At 36.3% G+C, this 17019-nt stretch overlaps 1 protein-coding gene across 6 annotated transcripts in view; it reads left to right on the top strand.

Annotated features, from left to right (window-relative positions):
* ROBO1 (roundabout guidance receptor 1) overlaps nt 1–17019 on the top strand; it is a 769638-nt gene that overhangs the window by 673830 nt on the left and 78789 nt on the right. For all 6 annotated transcript variants that reach the window (XM_072994024.2, XM_078388993.1, XM_078388992.1 and 3 more), the window contains 7 exons: nt 1387–1558; nt 4068–4273; nt 7871–7952; nt 8091–8259; nt 8356–8522; nt 13731–13852; nt 15675–15906. In XM_072994024.2, coding sequence (XP_072850125.2) covers nt 1387–1558; nt 4068–4273; nt 7871–7952; nt 8091–8259; nt 8356–8522; nt 13731–13852; nt 15675–15906 — 1150 coding nt within the window. The remainder of the gene's footprint in view (nt 1–1386; nt 1559–4067; nt 4274–7870; nt 7953–8090; nt 8260–8355; nt 8523–13730; nt 13853–15674; nt 15907–17019) is intronic.

Genomic DNA, 17019 nt, shown 5'->3' with positions numbered 1-17019 from the left:
TTAAGTTGAGTATTTTTAAATTATGAACAGAAAGCTGAATTTAGTATTTGATGCCATATGTGAAACTCATTTTTGACGTTGCTGTTTTATATTTATTTGTTCATATATTTATTATTTCAATTTGTATACTGCCCCATTGTTTAAACACTCTTTCGACAGTTCACAACATGACAAATCACATTAAAATCAACAGTAGAAAATACAATATACAGTAAGTATCATGACATACATAAAACAAATAAAGCACGGTCACTAGCTACATTTAAATGAAATACAAAACAAATTTGGACATCTCAGGTCAGTGTATATTGTAGACTGTGTTCAAAGGCTTCTGTAGGTGTGCAGGATTCACTCAACTATTTGATTCTTACTCTGTTTTTGTGTAATAACTTCTGCTTCCTACTCAGGAATGGCATATATGATACAGTATATATAATTGGGGTTGGTACCATAAAAATAATGGGACGTGGTGGTGCTATGGGTTAAACTGCAGAAGCCTCTGTGCTGCACGGTCAGACCAGCACTCGTAAGATCGAATCCACACAACGGAGTGAGTTCCCATTGCTTGCCCCAGCTCCTGCCAACCTAGCAGTTCAAAAGCATGTAAAAATGCGAGTAGATAAATAGGTACCACCTCCGTGGGAAGGTAACGGCGTTCCGTGTCTAGTCGTGCTGGCCACATGACCACGGAAACTGTCTATGGACAAACGCTGACTCTACGGCTTGAAACGGGGATGAGCACTGCCCTCTAGAGTCGGACACGACTGGACTAAATGTCAAGGGGAACCTTTATCTTTACCTACCATAAAAATGCATAGCCAAAGCTCATTTGCCAGTTTCCATCAATTAAAAAAAGAAGATAAATGTAGCAAAATATTATTTTTCAAATATTTAAAGTATTGTATAAAATATATGTGTTTTGTTGATGTTCTCAGCAAAGTATGTGCTACAAAATGGGCTGTGGTATCCCAAATTAAAACTACATAATATATTTGCATACTTATTAATTAATTCATTTGGTGTTTGTACAAATATCAGAAGTTTTGCATTTTTCATTCATATTTGTATATATTCAGTGTTACAGTGGAGTACAAAGATATAAGAAATGCTTTGCTGGCTTACTCAGGCTTGATTACCATTCTTTTTTACTGAGAGCAACTAATGAAGGGATCGTCTTTTGGAGTTTGCTGCTATGGGCATCTAGCATGCAGAGAAATACTGAACATATTCTCTGTATCTGGAAAATGGAACCAATGGTGGCTCAACTATATTAATAAGAGAAAAGGCCAAGGACTTCTATAGAAGATTCTGAACATTAAAATGTACGTTTGTATTGACAATACTCTACCTGATATGCTGCTTTCCCCACTACTCTTTTTTTTACAGAATCTGCTTTTTTCATACCAACCTCCTCAGTCTTCCAATCGTTTTTCTGTCTCTCAGACGGGTGACCTCACTATTACAAACGTCCAGCGATCTGATGTTGGATATTATATTTGTCAAACTTTAAATGTTGCAGGAAGCATTACAACAAAAGCATACTTGGAGGTTACTGATGGTAATGTTTATAGAAGTTTATTTTTTTAAGAGTTAAGTTTTTAAGAGCCAATTGAAAACTTGGCTCTTCAGGCAGGCCTTCCCTCCTGTCAATACTTGACTTTATTCTTATTATAATTTTCTGTTTTCCCATCTTGAGCATTATTAACATTATTGTTCTGAATTGTTTTAATTGTTTTAGTTTATAATGTTTAATGGAACATTAATGCCCTGAATAGACTTTGTCTAGGGGGGTGGGATAGAAATCTAATAAATAAAATATATAAATAAATTCTTAAATTCTTAATAGATCTTCGTTTAAGAAACTAGAATATTGTCATTGTGAAAGGAAAAAGTAAGTACATGGTGTATTCTCAGTCTAACAATCCATGGCTTCTTGGATTAGGATGTTGACATCTGAACTGTACCTAAATATTGTTCATCTCAATAGTCTCCCAAGAAGATACTGTAAAGAATGTAGGGCACAAGGTAGAAAATAAAATAAGAGTGTTTTTGAGGAACAACAGAATTTTACTGGAGAAGCCAAAGGCTGAGAGTTCAGGTCCCCACTGCATCTTTAGAAGAAGCTTGTGTGGCTTTGGGCAAGCCATACAGACCCAGAACACCATCAGAAAATTGGAAAAGTAAACTACTTCTGAGTACTCTATACCTGGGAAACCCTGGAAAGGGCCACCATAAGTCATAATTGACCTGAGGATGCATAATTATTATAATTAGAAGTCAGCCTATTGGACAATGTTGTTTAATATAGATGAGTTATGTTAGAGAGCTATTTGTACCTTTTCAAGGAAGAAGACAAAGATTAATTTACATTTAGTAGAATACTTCCAGTACATTAGATGAAATAGTAAATGATGCAAATCAAAGCATGATGATTGTGTTAATAAATAAATGGAATTAATTTTTCATCTAAGTGTCAATGTAACTCTTTTGTGGAAAGGATTTGCAGAATACCTTGATCTTGGGAAACTGCAGAACTTGGAACACTAGTTCTGAAAATTAAGTTGTTGGTGCTGAATATCTCAAAGAGGGAGATTAACGTTGTTAGTGCCAACCTGAAAATTTATAATTTATAGAATTAACATTATTCATTTAATCATTGTTTCTAGAATGAACCATGCAGTTTACAGACAGTGTTGTGTAGATTGTCACCATTGACCTCTATTTTTACTTCTTTATATAGTTAGCTAAGGATATTGGTTTCAGTATAAAAACTATTAGACTGTTTATTAGATTAGACTAACTCTGTACACAGCTATTAATTTCTTTGATCACTTTCAGATGTACTTCTTTCCAGAACACTGCCAAAACTTTGCCTGGGACAATTACCTTAGCCAAAGGTTGTGCAGCTCCCCACCTGCAGTCTCATTTCTCCACAGGCTATACAGGTCACAGTGACCAATATCTGTTCCTGGCTTTGGAATGTCTGACATTGTGGGGCTATAGTCATAAGAAACTCAAACTGGCTTTGTTAGTTAATGTTTCTGGGGGGTTGTGTAGAAATATCTGAATTATCCAGGTTAGAAATTACTTGTGTTAAATCCTTTCTCATGCAAATATACATGAGTGCATTCTTTCTCCGGAAAAGTATACATATACAGATATAGTCTATATTACTTATCTCAAAGCAAATATGTTTCTAAAACATTGGATAAAATAGTATTTTTTTCATATCATGGAAATTTAATTTAATGTCAATGTGTTAGTAGGTTTAGCATGCTTTTTCCAAGCTCTAAAATTTTTGTCCATGTGGTTTCTGTTATTTTGTTGTGTGAACCAGTCTCAAGCTTTCATGAAATTATAGTTGATTCTTGCTCACATTAATTAGAGAATGTTATGAGCATGTTCAAACAGCAGATCAATTAATTGACTACTCATACAGTTCACAGACCTGTTGTATATTGGAATATAATGATTGACCATTTTGTAAAAATGATTTATTTTTGGAACTTTATAGGAAAAAAAAAAGAATAAATCAGAAAATGCTTGTGAAAAAAATCTTTGCTTAGCTCTAATGGTAATTTATATGTAATGGTTTTACTAAATTGTAAACCACAAAGAAATCCAGAAAACTTTGGAAGTCAAACTGGTATTACATGCCTGCATAGCCTCTCTTCTGAGTTGTTTCCACTCTGCTAATGCTCAGTAACAGAAATGCTGAGAAATTCCCACTGTCTAATAAATGCAGACTGTTATTTGATGTGGGAAATAAATAAAAAGAAGGTAAGACATTTATTCAAAGAAGGTGAGAAATTTATTCAGAGTCTTCATCTCTTTGAAGGTTAAGAGAGCTAAGTGAGTGCCAGGGACTGGATAATAATACTGGATATTCTGTAGTTGAAGAACATATTACTGTGTTCTGAATAATGTATGTCTTCTACTTTAATTACTTATTTAATTATCTGCAGATTCTTTTAAAGCCTAAAGCAACCACTGTTCCTTAGATGATAAAATAAAATTGCTTCCAGTTGCAGAAATCTTCTCTTTCTTCCTGTTGTTTCTGTTACCAGTGATTGCAGACCGGCCTCCCCCTGTCATTCGGCAGGGTCCTGTGAATCAAACTGTAGCTGTGGATGGTACTTTAGTGCTCAGTTGTGTGGCTGCAGGTCCTCTGATGCCTACAATTCTCTGGAGAAAAGATGGTGTTCTCATCTCTACACAGGATTCTCGAATCAAGCAGCTGGAAACGGGTGCATTACAGATTCGATATGCCAAGGTAGTTTGAAAATGAAAGTGTGCAGTGCTTTATGTCTAGGTTTTCTTTGCTGTTGGTATTCGTGTTGAGGGAAGGAGTGTTTTTGCCTCTAATTTTAAAGGTTAAATTACTATATTAATGTTATTGGGGGTTATTCTTCTCTTCAAGCTTTTTGTGAATTCCCAAAGTATCGTAGATTATAATGGAGCAGATGGTACATTATTTCAGGTTTTATGTGTAAAATTTTTCTAAGAATTAATTTAGAAAACTGCTCTTTTATGGAAGGAGTGGTAAAAGTATTTATACATGGGAGAAGGCTGTAGCCATAGACATGGTGGTGGTTGCTTTGCTCCTGTTGTTGCTGCTGCCGTTAATTAAGGTAGCTTACATTCATAAAACATAATAATAAAATAGTAAAAACAGATCCAGCCACAGAATAATTACAATCAAATAAAAAGATTGTTTAAACATTAAAATTAATAAACCTGTAAGTAGTTAAAATCACACCAATTCACAGCCCAGTTTTAAAGTTATGCCTTCTTATCATTATTGAAGAGAAGAGAAGAGAAACTATTAATCACTCTAAGGGCAGTGCATTCCAGAATTTGGGAGCCATGCAAGGAAAACCACTCTCCCATGTACTTATCAAATGAACCTCTGCAGTTGTCAGCATTTCCAACAGGGCTTCCTTTGAAGATTTTAACATCTGACTAGTTAATAACAACAAACAAAGCCCATTAAATAGCCAGAGCCATGCTGTGTAGGACTTTTAAATTAACACCTTATATTAGGCTCAGTAAGCAGTTGGCAACCAGTGAAAGTCTTCTGATATTAGGACAGCAGTACTGTACACAAGTTATTAGCCTAGCTGTTGCACACTGCTCCAGCTGAAGAGCCTATACCTTCAAGGGCAGTCCCAAATAGAGTGCATTGCAGTAGTCAAGATGTGATGTAACTAAAGAATGGATAATTATTGTCCCATCAGATTGGCACTGGAAAGGTTATAATTAGAACACTAAGTAAAGTTATCCAGAGGCGGTCCTTGTTACCCCTTCCAGCTAGGAATGCAGATTCAGTGAAAAATGAAGTATAGTCTCACCATGAGACTGATTTATCAGGGGAAGCATAATGCTTTCTAGAACAGGTTGAAGCCCAGTCCCTATGTGTGACTTTCAACTTAGTGGCAGCACCTCCAACTGTAGTATATAATTCCAGCTTGTTCACTTTCATCCAGCCTATTATCAAACTCAGGCAGCATTCAAGGGTCCTGATTGCTCTCCCAGTGACAGGTGAGATGCAGTAGTAGTTCTAAGTGTTATTAGCATATTGGTGGTATTTCAATCCAGAGCTTTGAATGACTTCTCCCAGCATGGAGATCTTCAATAATCCCAATCCCTGAAGAACTCCAAATGCCAAAGTATTCCATCAGATTCATTCCTATGTGCACCTTTGCAAGTTGCAGGCAGTCCTCATGGCTCTCACCATGCAGCAGGGCATGTTTCTAATGGTTTCAGGACAGTTCTTACTTGCTGGAAATTTTTTGGCTTAGGATAACTTGGTTCATACTACTAGGCCAAATATATAGGTATCTTTTCATACAATATCTGACTGTATAGAGGCCTGCCCATGCAGCAGTTCATACCACAGAATGTGTTTTTAGCATGTTCCATTGGATTAAAGCTCAAACTTTTGTATGTTTTCTGTAGTAGTATTTTCAGTGGGCTTAGTCCAGTGCACACATCCTGCTGATTGTCCAATTTGCAACTATTTTATCTAAACTACTGAGAACCAGCACTATCACTTTCAGCTGTGACCTGGGACATCTTGTGAGAATGCAAGTGTACAAGACATATGTACTGATTCCATCTTGTAGTGACACTCCTAGTTAGTATTTATCTTGCATTTTTCTCTGAAGAAATTTGTGACTATCAGCATAATGGCAAGCTCAAAAAAAGACCACTAGTTGTACTGTAGACATTCTCATTGATCACGTGTCTAACTCATGTTTTTTCGTAAATAAGAGTATAATAGGGAACTTAAATTGTCAAGCCTGTAATAATTCTTCACAGTCTCCCACTTCTAAAAGCTGTCTAATCATATTTCATCTATGGGAGTCAAAATGATTAGGTTACTAAATAATAGCTTATTGTTCTTTAATCTCATATGTAAAATAAACTGTTGAGTTCTGTTTGCAGCCCTACATAGTGTGTTTTTGTTATACTTTCCGCAGCAATAGTTAGTAGCCAGAATTTTATTACTTAGCCCCACTGGCATACGTTCAACAAAATAAATCTCAGTGGCAAATTGTCACAAGTCAAGAAGCCAGCACTTGAATTTTTCATTGCATGAAACACTAGTTGCATGACTTGGCACACAATAAGAAATACAAGCACCAACTTCTCAACATGTGACAATTTGCTGTGAAATGTATATATTCAGTTGGATTCTGTCCAGTATTCTCTCATTATTTTTCTGAAATGTATATCCAAACATTTCCAGGATCATTTCAATACTGAATATCTCTGAAGGATTTACTTACAGCCTTGTTTTCTAAATGGAAGCTGTAGAAAATAACAATCCTTATCCTGCTCTCTGATGAATAAATCACGCATGCTCTCTTCTGGGAAATGCTGGTTGCAACCTGTTTATTAATTATAATAATAGCTTAATGGAGCTTATAGAAACAGAAATTGTCTCACGGGATCTTGGAAGGCAGAAGTGATGTCATAAAGCTATTCAGTTTCTTCATCAAATGGCAGAATAAGGATTTTTAAGACATTTAGTTCAATTATTGAAGAGCTGATATAGCTTCTTTCCACAACTCTTTTAGGACCTGACCCTACATGCCAGAAAAGTGACAGTTTAGGCAAAATAACTAATTAGCAGTAGAGAGTTGAGGGATTTGCTTGTCCAGTGCATATTGCAAAGTTAACCTTAGCATAGCCAAATGTAAGATGAGAGTTGCTGAACCAGGGAATGTTTAATATTGCCCAAAATCTGATTTCCAACAACAGTGGCTGGGTAGATCCAGAAAGTCCCAAAGCATGACATGAGCCATCTGCTTTTAGAATTACACTATTTTTGGATATGAAACTCTGAAGAACAGTCTCCTAACAAAATAATGCAATATAGTTTTAAAGATTACTCACAGCTTCGATTCCCCACTGCTTTCGTCTGCACTATGTTTATATCCACAGTGCTTTTTAGCTAATTCATCTGTAGACCAGTCATATATTCCTCACCAAACCCCTTCTGAATGCTCTTCTTTCCATTTACACACCAGCATACTCCTCATTCATATTGACATACTGTATTCATAATATTTGAGCAGATCATGTGCACATACTAGTATCTTTCCCTCAGATCTTTTACTAGTTTCACAGAACTCTTAGAGCTCTTTCTACAGTCTAACAGAATAACATGCATGTACAGACAGATACAGAAAGTAGCAATACAATGGAATGGGTTGCCACCAGTTGTTGATTCTGGAACAGTTTGCTCGTTCCTGTGCAAATGCTTGCAATAGAAATGTAAAATGTATTTGTTGCATAAACATATTGGACATATGATCCTTGATAAATAGTTATTTCAAGAACTTATTTTATTTTCCCCTTTCAGTTGGGCGACACTGGCCGGTACACCTGCATTGCCTCAACTCCAAGTGGTGAAGCATCATGGAGTGCTTATATCGAAGTCCAAGGTAAATTAATCAGAATGTCTCTGTATAGAGGAAAAATCATAAATATAGGCATTGTCTCTAGTTATGTAATAAATTAAGCATACTGGTGCATTCGTATGTTGGCTTTCTGCACATATCTTCTCTATCGTCCTTTACTAGAGTTTGGAGTTCCAGTACAGCCACCAAGACCCACTGACCCTAACTTGATTCCCAGTGCACCATCAAAGCCTGAAGTTGCTGATGTCAGCAAAAATACAGTAACATTGTCCTGGAAGCCTAATTTGAATTCAGGTGCAACTCCAACCTCTTATATAATAGAGGCCTTCAGGTATGATGCCTTCTGTATGATCTGATAGTGCTTAAGTTGTTACACCATAAACAAGCACTAACCTGTTGTGTTTATATGTTTATGCTTTATCATTAGCCATGCAGCTGGTAGCAGTTGGCAAACTGTAGCAGAAAATGTGAAAACAGAAACATTTGCAGTTAAAGGACTGAAACCAAATGCAATTTATCTCTTCCTTGTGCGGGCAGCCAATGCATATGGAATTAGTGATCCTAGCCAGATATCTGACCCAGTAAAAACACAAGGTAAAATATATATCTAAGACTTAAGCTTGGTGGTGATAAACAAATAGTAAAGGAATACTTTATTACTTTGAATGAGTTCAAAACTCCAGGGCCAGAGGAACTTGCATCCACCAGTATTGGAGGAACTGACTGAAGAACTCTCAAAACCATTGTCTATTATTTTCTTAAAATCATACAGGATGTGGGAAGTGCCAGATGATTGAAAGAGCACTATCATTGTCCCTCTCTTCAAAAAGAGTAAAAAGGAGGAATCTGGGAACTAAAGACGTGTCAGCCTGACATCAGTCCCAGAGAAAATTCTGGAACAGATTACAGTGGAACCTCTACTTAAGAACTTAATCCGTTTTGGAATGGTGTTCTTAAGTTGAAACGTTCTTAAGTTGAAGCAAAATTTCCCATAGGAATGGACTGAAAACCAATTAATCCGTTCTGGCTGTTTTTTTGTTATGTAGAGGTGCGTTCACACATTGAAGCATTAGTTCCCATAGGAACTAATGCAAAGCTGGTTAATACGTACTCTACCACTAGGGGGAGAATTTTTTTTTTAACCTAAGATGACCTAAGGTTAAAAAAAGAGCAGGAAAGGGTTTTTTTCCTGTTCTTATCTTGGATTTCTGTTCTCAAGTAGAAGCAAAATTTAGCAAATGGAGCTGTTCTTAAGTTGGATTGTTCTTAAGTAGGGACGTTCTTAAGTAGAGACCCCACTGTATAAAGTTGTCCCTTGAAAACAATGCAGTAATAACTAGAAGCCAACATGGGTTTGTCAAGAACAAATCCTGACAGACTAATCTTCTCTCATATTTTGATTGTCCCTGATGATGGTGGGAATGGGGTAGACATAATGTATCTTGACATCAGCAAAGCTTTTAACAGAATGCCCCATGATATTGTGATTAGCAAGCTAAGTACCTGTGGGCTGGATAGAACAACTGTCAGGAGGTTACAGAATCATACTCAGAGAGTTCTTATCAATTGTTCCTTCTCACACTGGAAGGAAGTAGCAAAAGGAGTACCAAAATGCTCAGTCCTTGGCCCAGTGCTCTTCAACGTTTTTATTAAGGTCTTGGATGTGGGAATGCAAGAAATGCTTATTAGATTTGGGGACAACACAAAATTGGATTGAATAGCTTATACCCTGGAAGACAGAAACAAAATTCAAAAAGACTTTGATAGGGTCTTTTGGCACTGAGCTGAAAACACAGAATGAAATTTAGCAGGGATAAATGCAAAGTTCTATACTTAGGGGAAAAAGGTAAACACACAGTTACAAGATAGGGGATACTTGGCTCAGTAATAACACAAGCAAGAAAGATCACAAACTGAATATGAGCCAACAGTGTGAGGCAAATGCTATTTTAGGCTGCATTAACAATAGTATAGTTTCCAAATCCTGTGAAGTACTAGTTCCTCTTTATTCAACATTGATTAGGCCTCATCTTGAGTACTACACTTTAGGAAGATGAAGCAACAAAAGTGTAGAGAGCAGATGGAGGAAGCTCCATGGAGTGCTACCTCATGACTGTCAGAAAACATCTGGAAGACATCGGAATAATCTTAGGTCACTAAAAGAAGCTACTATTCCCATCTAACTGAAGCTGCTTCTAAGCAACAGGCAGAAATTTTCCATGTTGTCTATGGCCTCATTTCTTCCAGACAAATGTAGTATTATTACAGTCAAATGAGGATAACACAATAGACTAGCAGCTCGCTTTAAATGCAAAGTTGATAGCATCCGCTGGGACCTTAACTCTTTGTTGATATGAGTATTTCTGAAGGAGATGTCCAACACATCAATTAGTTGGGTTAAACTGGATCAGTTTCAGTTGGTATGTCCTGAAGATGTGAAGAAGGCACTTGCATACTGCAAAGACACCTCCTCATCTAGATCCTTGCACCCATTTAAACTTAGTCAGCATTAATAAAGGGTGTTTTTTGTTTTTGCTTTTTCATCAAAGTTTAGAAAAATGAAACAAAACTACAAGTCACCTGTATATCTTTGTGTGCCATCTAGCATTATATTGTCAGATATAAATGCAGAAACATGTCAGATAATGTGTTGAGAAATTTTTTTGTATCTACTATTTTGAAGAAATTACTAGATGAGAATCCAGAAAAGAAAAATGAAGATTAGTCTCCAATTCTGATTACTATTCTCGTGTTTCCCATCTACTGTTTTATTGATAATGAATCATTCACAAGGCATAGCTTTTTATAGAACAGTGTGAAACTATCAACCTCCTGCATCAGAAATTTCTGCTGATCTCCAAAAATTCTCCAATTCCACAGATGTAACTGCTTGAGACATTGGATTCAAATGGGAGGAAGAAGATGTAAAGCTATCTTGCCTGAGCAGACTTCTGTCTGCAGTATATACCCCCATTCCATTTGAACTCCTTGCAGACACCATTCCACTCATAGGTTTATACATAAGGTTGTGCACATATTGCTATAGTGATGTGGTTAGAACAACCTTAAGTGGGGGGAACTGTTCAAAGATCATGATCTAGATTCTAGAGGTATGAGGAAACATCTACAAGAACATGCAGTTATCTCAACAAAATCAAAGCCAGTGAATGAATAGTCGAGGGCTTTTACACAACTGAATTTGCCCACTTCTCTTTGTAATCTTCCATTTCTCTTAGAAGTTTATGTACAATATTTTCCAATTTTTTCATCTGCTGCAGGTAATTTACCTGCACACACACACAGAGAGAGAGAGAGAGACAGACAGACAGACAGCAAACCCCCTGAACCTTTGATGTAATAAAACCAGGGATTAATTATAAGAACTTTCTTCCTCTTTTTTCCTTATTTTTCCATCTTGAACAACCTGTTTATTGACGTTTAAAATCTTGTTATATTTTAAATTGTTATTATATGTTGGAAGCCACCCAGAGTAGTTGATTGACTAGATGGGTGGGGTATAAATGCAGTCAATCAATCAATCAATCAATAGAGCAGAACAGAACAGAACAAATAAAAATACCTTTTGCCAGAACAGTGTTTATCTTCAGCGCTTGGCCAAAGGACTAGAAAGATGAAGCCATTCTAAGTACCCTATGGAGGTACCTCTGCATAACCACTGCCACCACCATGACCTCAGAAGACAATTGCAGATTTCAGGAAGGCTAATGCATGGAAAGGTGATCTTTCAAGAGACCACTAGTCCCAAGCAGGCTGTGGAAAAGAACCAGTACCTAGAATTGGGCTCAGAAACAAAGTGAAAGCCAACACAGCTGTTTAAAAGCTAGCATTTATGTGGTTTTTTAAACACACATAGGATAAACATCTAAGTTGGAACAGCTGATATTTCTGGACACTCTTCAATAGCATTTTCATGTAGGTTCTGTTATAACAATTTAAACATTCCTGTCTAAACATGCTTGGAGGACCATCTACAAAATAATGACTTGCATGAAGCAAACAGGTTCCTTCCAGTTCCATGATTCTATGATTATTGGGGGAGAAACAAGGTTATATTAGGAAGTGGAACGAAATGAACATAGTCATTTCCAAAGAAGTATCTATGTCAGTCTGTCTCAGTATGTTGGCAAAACTGAAGGAAAATAGAAGAAAAAGCAGAAAAGGACAACATCTGTTAAACTTCCACAATATATATATATTTTCTTTTTTTCCTCACCACCAGCCCAACTTCCTTTTAATTTTGACATGAATGAAAATAGGGCCCTTTTTTGCATTAGCAAACAACGTGGTTATTTTTTCTGTGTATGTTCTTTTAGTAACATATAGACATCTAACTTTTTGTAAGTATTAGCAGACAGCACTGGGTGACAAAACCACAAGTTATGAACTTTATAAATTGTGAGTTGGAATAAAATATTGTAGATTACATAAAATATAGTGAATTACTAGGTCCTAAATGGCTCACTGGAAGGACAGATCCTGAAGCTGAGGCTCCAATACTTTGGCCATCTCATGAGAAGAGAAGACTCCCTAGAAAATACCCTGATGTTGGGAAAGTGTGAGGGCAAGAGGAGAAGGGGATGACAGAGAACAAGATGGTTGGACAGTGTCATTGAAGCTACCAACATGAATTTAGCCCAGCTCTGGGAGGCAGTGGAAGACAGGAGGTCCTGGCATGCTCTGGTCAATGGGGTCACAAAGAGTTGGACATGGCTTAACGACTAAACAACAACAGGTCCTAAGACTGCACAGGAGACAATGTATAAAAATCCCATTCCATCATACAGTATATTGAGAGGAGATCTGGAGCTCTTCCCCATTCTAATCCCGTTCTGCTCAACTATGTAAATGTTACCTAAAATTGATCTATTATTAATACTTTTTTGCATCATCATCTTCTTCATAGTGTGCAGTCAAATCTGTTCTTACTTATGGCAACCCTTTTCAGGGTTTTCTAGGTAGACAGTGCTCAGAAGTGGTTTACCATTCCCCTCTTCTCTGGCTTTTCCGGGATGTACAGCAGGGATATAAACTCCCAGCCTCTGCCTATACTAGCAGATATCTAATTCAGTGAGATTGTCTAAATATTAGAGATCTCTCCCTGCCCTCACCTTGCAGAATGGTTGCAATGAAACAGATCCTTGATGCATGGTACCTTCTAAGAAGAATTCATTTATAGATATCTGGTTTCTATGAAATACTGTATTTTTTGCACCATAAGACTCACTTTTTTCCCACAAAACGGGGGTGGAAAGTCTGTGCATCTTATGGAGCGAAGAAAACAGATTATATTTTCCTGTTTTCTTCTCCTAAAAAATCGGTGCGTCTTATGGAAAGGTGCGTCTTATGGAGCGAAAAATACGGTATCTAGTTTCTAGTTTCAACTCTTCACCCTGTAGCCCACCAACATGACACTTGAAATTTAGGTAGACTAAATTTTGAGTTTATCCAATTCTGACTGAAAGCTGCACAATTGACAGAGGTACTTTAGTTTGTTTCTGAAGAAGTGCTGCATTTCAACTGCAAAAACAATTTTTTTTGTTTCTAAACTTTGCCAAACCTGATAACTGGCCACCATTATTGCAGTTTTAAGCAAGGGCTACATATTCATTTTGTTTTTACCTCTCTCCAAATTTTCCCAGTATTGAACATAACTAAGAACATATATTATCTTCCTATATACTAACATTCTCCCAGACGAGAATGTTAGTTAACCATTTTTGAAGTGATTTGTCATATTTGTTTGTTAAAATTTGTAATGTTTGTTTGCTAAAATTGTCACAGATGTTCCGCCTACAAGTCAAGGGGTAGATCACAAGCAAGTACAGCGAGAGCTAGGTGCTGTGGTTCTACATCTACATAATCCAACAATTCTTTCTTCTTCCTCAATTGAAGTTCATTGGACAGTAAGTAAATAAAATTTTGCTGTAAAGTATATACTCCGATTACTGCTGTATTTCAGTCATTGTATATGAAACATATAGACATGTTACATTAAATTAATTCAACTCATTTTGCATAAGATCTGAGGGTGATAAGTACAGTAACTAGGGGAGTCCAGTCTTAACTATACAGATTTTTCTGCATAAATGTTCTGCACATACCTGTAATATATAAATGCTCTTACAAAATTAGTCTATCTGATTAGCTTGGCCATAACATTTATCTGGACCAGGAGATGCTGGCATAACACAATATATAAATCCTCTAGATATTTACATGTGATGGGAAGCATGTAGAACTCTTATATAATCCAAGATTTACACAGTCTATAGCTTCTTTCTCTGATTTACACTGGGAACACAAATATTTCAAACAGTATAAATAGTTTTAAAATTGACCAGAACCATGCACAGTTCTAATACATTTTATATTAATTTGCATATATATCCACTCTTTTTTCCCCAATAAATAATGTTATTTTATTCATCCCCTTGATGATAACATAAAACAGAATAAGCCATCCTATGTAGTGCTACCAGCTGAAAACGTGAGGGTAGAGGAAGTGATTTGCTTAATCTGGATATATTTAATTGAACCAAGTGCAGTTAGTGGAATGTAGATTGTGCCAACTGGCTGCCCTTTCTTAATCCACTGTGTTCAAGGGAAAAGTACAACCAGTTTTTTTGAATACTAACCAATTAACGACTGCATGAAGTTTATCACTATAGCCTGCTAATTAGATACATACATACATGTGATCAGGTAGAATGGAGGAGAACATGAATCAATCTATACATGTGGGAGACTATTTTTCCTTCAACTGAGAAATAGCTAGATTGAACTGAAGCAAGGACTGGACAGGGAGGGCCTGATCATTCTCCTTATTTTCTGAACATTTAAATTATAATGTATGGGTAGAGCCTATTATAAACAATGTAAATGATTTGCCCCCTTTCCCCAAACCATACATTGCCAAGTATTGTTTATTTAGAAAAATATATTGATAGTCTTATAAACTTGTAAACTTTAATGCTTCAGTGTTAATTAGGTTTTCAGTCTATTTCTAATATGTTCTAACACTGTAGTAAAGGCATTTTAATAAATCATTGTGTTTTGTATCTCCATATACCCTGAATAGCCATACATCTAGTTTTCCTTTACTTTGCTCACTGTTCCTCATGAGTGAAATAATTATATATCTTATTTCAAAATACTATATTCCTTTTTTAATTATAATAAAGCCAGTATGATTAAAGTGAATTATAGTTGCTTATATTATGATTGCATTGTATTTTATGGATATCATACATTCTTCATAATACAGACTTTTACATTACTTTTACATTGGTAAGGTACAGTATTTTTATGACTTATTTCTGTGAAATACAAGGGGCTGGCTTAGTGTTGCCCGCCGAATTGCCTGGAAGAATACAGATTTTTGCCAAGGACTTGTGTATCTTGTGTCCAAGAGGTGTTTGGTTGTATCTTTAAGATACCAGCGTCACACAGCAAAAGGGTATTTTAAAGCTTTGCAAGCAATTTGTGATATCACAAAGAGGTGATTTTTTTAAAAAAAAAATCACATTCACTGTTCTCTGAATTGTTCCCAAAGTAGCAGTTTTAAGTCCCTGCCAACCAGAACCTTGCTACCATATTAAGTTACTTTAATATTAATATCTTGGAGAAAAAAATGAATGGATGTCACAGTTTGCCCTGATTTATATCGTATTTTACTACATGATACATATTAACCAATTAATACGGTTATTCTCTTGCCATTGTTAGGTAGATCAACAATCCCAATATATTCAAGGATATAAAATTTTGTACCGGCCAACAGCTGCTGCACAGGGGGAATCTGAGTGGTTGATTTTTGAAGTGAGGACACCAACAAAAAACAGTGCTGTCATTCCCGAGCTTAAAAAAGGAGTAAACTATGAAATTAAAGCTCGGCCTTTTTTTAACGAGTTTCAAGGAGCTGACAGTGAAGTTAAATTTGCCAAAACTTTGGAAGAAGGCAAGTAGTAGCATATCTGTCTTTATCTTTTCTTTTTGAAGTACTGTATTCTGGTTTCCTTCTCCATAATAGGCTCATTTGTTGGTTTTCTTTGATGTGCATTTTTTAAACAAATGGAACTCAGCCATCTGTCCCTAGAAAGTTTGTGAGAGCAAAGACTGATAGTTATGTGTCTTATTTGTTGACATAGAAATAGATATTCAAAGCATATATATGAGAAATCCCCCCTAGAACATAGGAGGAATTGTATTCTTTTTCTCCCTTATACTTACATTTTTTGATTCCTTGTCTGCTGAGTTCATAGGACAACCCAAATGACTGTACTTGATAATCACTAAGATAGATAGTAAAGACCACCTTTAGCCATCAAACAACTGTAGTTCAAAAAAATGAAAGGCACACACTTTGGTACTTTCTGCCTGTGTTCATGAAAAACAAAAGAATTACAAAATGATATACAAAGTTTCCCTCCTCTTTAGTTACAGGGCTCAGTGAGTCCACCATCCTCAACCCACCAAACCTGATGTCACCCCTAGGGATGCCAAAAAAGGGTTGATATAGGAAACATTAGGTGAAAGTTTAAGGCCAGGAAACCATTGAGTACATTGCTAATAGAACAAGATCTATTAGCAGACCCAGAGAGATGTGATCTCTTGCCACAATATTCTGTGCACTCTCAACATTTTTCCTTCATTCTTCCACACTGCCTTACACCTAATATGCTATTGTAGAGGGGTTTTTTTCAATCCTCCTGAGCAGTTACTGAGGGTACACAGGACAGCTTTAATCTTTGATCACTGGTAGAATAAGACATTTGAAACAACTTTTTGATTTTGTTAGAAAGTCTTGCTACTGCCATGGATTTTTTGTGACCTCTGAACTATACAGAGGTATTAACAAAGTTTCTGATACGTGGGATGGGACTCTGTAAGATGAATGATCCCTTCTTGTCTCCACTTAGCCAAGCAAAGTTTGGGACGTAATAAAAGAGTAACAATGATATTTTATAGAACAATTTAATGTAATATTGTCTTTTGGTGTGCTTGTTCTTCCCAGGATATTGCTGAGAAGGGTGTTTATTTATTTTACTGTAATTTTTTAAAGTAACTGAAC

The sequence above is a fragment of the Pogona vitticeps genome, chromosome 3 (genome assembly GCF_051106095.1).
Source record: "Pogona vitticeps strain Pit_001003342236 chromosome 3, PviZW2.1, whole genome shotgun sequence".
Classification (NCBI taxonomy): Eukaryota; Metazoa; Chordata; class Lepidosauria; order Squamata; family Agamidae; genus Pogona; species Pogona vitticeps.
This window is presented reverse-complemented; position numbering and strand designations above follow the sequence as displayed.